The sequence below is a fragment of the Pyrus communis genome, chromosome 10 (genome assembly GCF_041283825.1).
Source record: "Pyrus communis isolate YQ-2024b chromosome 10, ASM4128382v1, whole genome shotgun sequence".
Lineage (NCBI taxonomy): Eukaryota > Viridiplantae > Streptophyta > Magnoliopsida > Rosales > Rosaceae > Pyrus > Pyrus communis.
In genome coordinates this window covers 1,809,112-1,816,176 of record NC_142574.1, presented here as the reverse complement: position 1 = coordinate 1,816,176, position 7,065 = coordinate 1,809,112, and the positions used below count along the sequence as shown (strand labels likewise).

Below are 7,065 nucleotides of genomic sequence, written 5' to 3'. Positions count from 1 at the left end.
TTAGTAGGAAGAAAACTAACTGTAGGAATGTTCTGCAAGCTGATAAAATGGTATGGAGAGGGAGTGGACAAACCACTTAAAACATGTAGTGTAGACTCCACCTAGAGAATGAAAGAGACCTATACAAATTATAATGTCTAAGTGAAGCTTTCCCGTTCGAGATTCAGAATATCTAACATAGTTCTATATTAGCATAAGCATCCGAAACTAGAACTTAAGGACATGAAATATACAACAGCTAATAAGCTAGAAATTCATAACCCTTGATCTTAAATCAGGTGTGCACTAGAGTAGCTATAAGTGTGTAGTCAAATGACGTGAAGAAAAGAAAGCTCGCAATACCAGTTATTTCTAGCACCGATCATGACATGCATACATATTTATGATGGGTTTACCGGATGGACTGCAGAACCAGCTCCTAATCACCAATCCACTCCTTTTAGTTACTCAAAAATAACAAATATTACTTGGGACGTTGGGACAGACTGAAAATCATGTAAATCGCTAGTACAACTTGTTTTGAGAAGACAATAACAATAAAAATAACAAGAAGAACGACTATGACAATGAATCACAATACTTAAAAGCTGCCAGAAAAACATGGAAGATCAAAAGTACAAGAAAAGAAAATGAATGCCAATGGACACCTGAGAAAACCAAAGCACCAGCATACAGTAAGCTATTAAGATCTTGATCATACAACTTTCCTTGAAAAGTTTCAACCATCATTTTATCATATGCAGAATAATTAAAACTAGACATTGATATTGTCAAAATCATAAGTTTCAAAGGGCACATCCAGGTAGAGTCATGATTCCAACAAAGCTCCCCCACAAATGTGATACCTGAACCCACTGCAGCTTACAGAATTCGAGAGAAGCAACATTGCCTGGAAGTTGCACTATTGCAATAAATACTGACTAGAAGAGCCACTTAACTAAAACCGGCACCCATTTCCTTCTGTTTCAATTCTAATGCCATACGCTCATTCTCAAGTTTCATCCTCTCATTTTCCATTCTCATCTTTTCCAGTTCACGGTCCCTTTTCTTACTAAATCTTTGCCACTTCAAACGTTGCTTCTCCAATTCTAACATCTCAACTTGAATTTGTAGCTTCTGTTCTTCTAACTGAAATGAACACGATTCAGCCCACTGCTTCTGTAACCAAGCAGCTTTTGTGCCATCAGGTAAAACTTGATTCATATCTGGTTGAGGAATTTGGGGATGAAAATAAGAACTTTTGTTACAGTCTTGGGAGTTCAAAGAACTACCGAAGTTAAAATCTTCACAGCCCTGGCCTTGTCTCAACCTCTTGACAGAGTCCTCTGAAATGTATATTCCCCTGTTATCTCCACGTAAAGCATTATTTTCCTCAAAGTCGTCATGCTCTTCATTTTCCATATCTTGATCATCTTCATCAAGATCATCATGGTGGTGCCTTCTCAGATCATCGTTGTCAAGATCATCTCTTTTAAGAGCCCGATGTAAAGATTTCTGCAAGGCTGGATCGTGAGGCAGATGCAAACGATTTCCATTATGATAAGAACACATTTCCTCATAAAACAGGTGCTTTGAGCTTAATATTTTCCTGACATCATCTTTTTCTTTCTCCGTTAGGTACTTTATCACATCCAAAAGCGCAGGGTTCTCAACAACCTGGCAAGAAGTGCCCCTCCCAAGCATATCATTAAGTTTCTTATACCTTTTGTTAAGGTCATTGAATTTATCCTCACACTGCTGCGGAGAAACACGATAACTTCTTTCTGCCATGACCTTGGAAACAGATTTCCACTTTCCCTTCTTCTGTAGGACAGAATATTTCCTTCTTCCCCCACCGCCACAATCTGAACTTGTATCCTCACCTATATAAGACACAGCAGTGATCAGAAGCTTCACCATTTGATCTGTCCACTTCACACGCTGCCATGGCGACCCCTTCTTCCCTCTACTAGCTTCAGCATGACCATCTCCCTCTTCCACATAACTCGGCTCATCCTCATCACTTGCCGAGTTCTTGCACCTCTCTCCCTTATTGTAATCCAACATGGAAATGGTTTGATCGCAGTGATGCATGGTTCCCATTTTGAGAGGAAACCCTTCAGGAATCGGCGGGTGGACCAACGACCCTTGACGAGGTTGAGGATGGTGATGGTGTATGGTCTGTGGATGTTGGGGTTGCTGATGGCCCCTCATTGACCCCTGCAAATCAAGCCCCCCATACGAGGCCCCGCCCGGAACCATACCTCCTCCTCCTCCTTGTGATAAATGCTCTTCCATTCCTTAATCCTTACTATTAACAACAATCAGATCAACAACTTCTTATCCTAAAACCACATTCTACATCTAATTTCACATGCCTCATGCACTCATAGGTAAAAATCAATCATATTTCTTATCGATTTTCGAGCTTTTTCAACCCTCAATTCAGCTTCCTGAACCTACTTACAGTCTTACACCATCAAAGTATATGCAAGTCCAATTCCCACAAACACCATAACCAAACAGAAACCCATTGCCTAAAACTCAACACCAAGCACAAATTTTTACAAACTGAATAAAAAATTTGTGCAAAACCCACCAACAAAACTACGCAATTCAGCAGAAGAACAAGGCAACAAATTCCAGTTAATCGTTCTTCAAAGATCAAGAACACAGAAGCAAAGCAACTTATCTGCAAAGATATGCCCCCACAAATCTGAGAAGCTCCCAGTGAACGGGCCGAGATTCCTGGGCAGAAGAATACAGGAGAAACACCTACTATCTGGCTCACACGGACATAAATAAATAAAAGGGATTGGCCCTGTGTAATGTTACTGCTTATACCCCATATAATAATAGTCCCACCAGTACATATACCAATTGTTTTTTGTTTTTTCTTTTGCAATTTGTCCTTTTTTTTAATAAATAAAATTAGATCATTTCTTGATCTATGTGTGTCATTTTCACCCGTTGTAATACTAATCTTCTCTCTACCGTTCTAATTTGTCAAAATTGACAGATATATAATTTTTATTTCTTGGTAAGGTTTTAAAATTAATTATTTTAACCTCATTTCATAACACAAAAAAAAAAATAAATAAATAAACAAGCATATGACTACCCACTTTGTGGCGCGAACATTCTTAATTTTGTTTTTAAAATGGGAAGGAGAAAGGGAAAGAGAACATGAGAGTGCCAGTGGGAAGAGAAATTTTTTTTTTTTTAGTGTTAGATAAATAAAAAACAACAAAATTTGGTTTTGTAAAATTACATTACTGTTTATAATTTTTTTAGCGTGATAGAAGACTAAATCATTTTTTTATCAATTTTTAATGACAGAAATTTTTTTGTTATAGATGGTTAAAAAAATAAATAATTATTTTAACCTCACTTATTTGAATAATTTTCTCTTCTATTGAGTTCCTTGTTGTATTTTGTATTGGGAAGACGACAACGAAGTTCTTCGGCAGGTTCAATGTATGAGGGATCATTCGGGACCATTATTGATGCATCGATCAAAGCACGAATCAATTGATTAATAAATCTGGATATTGATCCTTGAATGGAGAACGGATGTTAAAACAAAAACACACGAAATGCATAACTTTTCCTTGCAGACTCGTTGATTGTAAAAAATAATACCGAATTTCACAAGTCCTAAACCTCTTGTTGATTCACCAAGAATGCCAAGAAGTTTATCAAAGGAGCGTTGTTGATTCTCCGTACGAGAATGACCAATGATCGTTGGGGTGTCTATACCTCGTTAATTCTGTTGGAACATCCGAGTTGATAGAACAAGAACAAAAATGAGAAAACGCTCTCAAACTACACTCAATTTTCAATTGAATTCATCATAATCTTTCCCCTTAGAATACAAAATACTCTTAATTTACAAAAACTCTAACCCCCTCTTAATAATTACTGATACATGCATCATTACTAGAGTTAATGAACTCATTAAGATTAACCCCACTTAATCTACCCCACTAACATATATTTATTACATTAAATAAAGATTGAGTCATCCTGCATCAATTATTGAACGATAAAATAATATAAAAAAGGCAACGTATTTAGTGTAGGTACCATTTCAACCTTGTAGTATACTTTGATGACCCATAAGTTTAACGAGTTGAGTTTGAATGATTTGTTGATCTAATGAGTTGGATTAAAACTGACTCAAATTTAAAAACCAACTTGTCTACAAGTCTAATTTGGGATATAAAAGAAAAGAAGGGCAATTCTAATGGATAAGTGAGTGAAGAACGTCATTGTTACAATGACTCTTAATAGCTTCATAAAGAGATATCCTAAACGTGTTGTCATTTTCAGGACCTTGATGACTTTAGTGGATAAAGTGATATCGATTATGATGTAGAGGAATACCTTAAGGTTAGTTTGGTATTACTGTGCTTTAAAAAAAAAAACCGTTTATGCTGTGTTATAAGAATAAACAACTGTAAAATAAAGTTGTTGAGTGTTTGGTAAACTTTTTTTTTATATAAAAATGCTTTTGATAAAAATTTATAATAATAATAAAAAAAGTGTTTGAATGTTTGGTAAACTTTTATATAAATTACTTTGAATATGTTAAATGTCTAAATATGAGATGATATTTAATGTGATATAATCATTGTCAAAGACAATAATGTAGGGGTAAAGAGTGTAATTTTGTAAAACATGTGGGAGTATATTTGCTATTTGAAAATTCCATTAAATGAATATTGATTACTATACTTTGAAAAAAAAACACTTTTTTTAGAAGCATAGTAGATCATTTTTCTGTTTTTTTATACTCATCTACTTTCATTGACAACAATTTTTTTGTTTTACCAAACAAATTTAATGTTCTAGATTTTTTAATAAGTTTTTTTTTAAGGGAGTTTTAATGAAAAAAGCTTCTCTAAACTTCTTATTAACAAAAAATTATCTACTAACTTTATTTAATAAAAATTGCTTAAATTTTAATAAAAATGACTTAAGTTTTAATAAAAAATGACAAAAGTTTAACATAATAATTAAAAAAACAAAAAACAAAATCTCATGCGCGCGTCACATCACTCAGTCACACATATTTTCCTTCTCTCTGTCTCTCCCTTTCTCTCTCTCTCACATATTCCATCAAATTTATCTCTCCTTTCACCTCACCCATTCACATCAATCTTTTTTATTTTCTCTCATCTTTCATATCACTCTACTCTCACTCCATAAATATTACAATTTTTACTTTTTATTTTATTGTATGTTTATTTGACCATTGTTTCATAATTTTTTTTGGAACAAACTGTGACATCCCACATCGGCCAGGGAAGTGATCCTTATATGTATATTCTCATCCCTACCTAGCACGAGGTCTTTTGGGAGCTCACTGGCTTCGGGTTCCGTAGGAATTCCAAAGTTAAGCGAGTAGCGCGCGAGAGCATTCCCAGGATGGGTGACCCATCGGGAAGTTCTCGTGTGAGTTCCCAAAAACAAAACCGTGAGGGCGTGGTCGGGGCCCAAAGCGGACAATATCGTGCTACGGTGGTGGAGCGGGCCCGGGAAGTGATCTCCCCCGGGCCGGGATATGACAATTTGGTATCAGAGCCTAAGCCTGGTCGTGGTGTGCCGACGAGGACGTCGGGCCCTTAAGGGGGGTGGATTGTGACATCCCACATCGGCCAGAGGAGTGATCCTTATATGTATATTCTCATCCCTACCTAGCACGAGGCCTTTTGGGAGCTCACTGGCCTCGGGTTCCGTAGGAACTCCGAAGTTAAGCGAGTAGCGCGCGAGAGCATTCCCAGGATGGGTGACCCATCGGGAAGTTCTCGTGTGAGTTCCCAGAAACAAAACCGTGAGGGCGTGGTCGGGGCTCAAAGCGGACAATATCGTGATACGGTGGTGGAGTGGGCCCGGGAAGTGATCCGTCCCGGGCCGGGATGTGACACAAACTAAGTAATAATATTACAAAACAAAAAATAAAGAAAATTTTTCATTTTTCAGTTTGATAAACAATGCTTATTTTAATTTCGAAATAGTGATTTTATCTTTAGTTTGGACAATTTTTTTAAATTTGTGTCATGTCATGTTAACACTAGTTATTTTTACAATTGAACATTGATTATTTTTATAATTGAACGTTGATTATATTTAGAACTTAACACTAACTATTTCTCAAACCAAATAATGACTAACTCTTAAACCGAACACTAGTACTATCACTATTTCTTAAACTGAACACCGACTATTTTGTAAACTGAATACTGACTATTTCTTAAATTGAACACTAATACTATCACTATTTCGTAAACTAAACATTAACTATTTCTTAAACCGAACACTATTACTATCATTATTTTGTAAACTAGTGCTATCACTATTTTGTAAACTAAACATTGACTATTTCTTAAACTAAACAAAAATAAACACTAACTATTTCTTAAATTGAACACTAGTACTATCACTATTTCATTAACCATGGCAGACAAAAACAATGGACAATAGAAAAAACTCAACTGGAAAATGCACACCAGCACCTATGGTTTTGGGGGCCAAGAAATTAGTGGCCAATGGTTTGAAAAATAAACCTGGAAAATGCATGTCATCAACATTAACTAGATACAAATGATTAGTTTTGTTTTCTGATTAGTTGTTATACTGATTAGTGGATGAGTCTTGAACATTCTAACAATGAATAGCAAACCAAAATAATTATTCTATACAAGAGAATGTCGTCAAAATTATTATGATGGTCGAATATCTTCAGGAAGTGTCATCCAAAGCAATTAATCATTTAAGTCTGAAGAGAGCATGTCTTTCTCTAATTTTAGGAAAGAAGAGAGCCTATTCCATTCTCACAAAAAGTTCAAATAGGAAATCACCAGTTAAGATTATTTTGGGAGATAGTTTATTACATTTTCGTTGAAAATGGCGAGAGTGGGAACATGAGTGGAGCATTGAAAGTACTAACTATCATCATTAAAACTCCTAAACATGAAATAAAGAAAGAGGACGGAGGCACATGAGGCTATGAGGTTAGGATTTAAAGCTACTAAAGAAAACAGGAAGGGCTGCTGCAATATATATGGTAAGTTTACAAAATTT

At 35.6% G+C, this 7,065-nt stretch overlaps 1 protein-coding gene across 1 annotated transcript; it reads right to left on the bottom strand.

The window, feature by feature from the left end:
* Positions 1-648: 648 nt before the first annotated feature.
* On the bottom strand, positions 649-2,837 carry LOC137728986 (uncharacterized). The gene has a single exon (XM_068467802.2). It carries the CDS (start codon positions 2,275-2,277, stop codon positions 934-936), a length of 1,344 nt encoding a protein of 447 aa, XP_068323903.1. The 5' UTR covers positions 2,278-2,837; the 3' UTR covers positions 649-933.
* Positions 2,838-7,065: the final 4,228 nt, after the last annotated feature.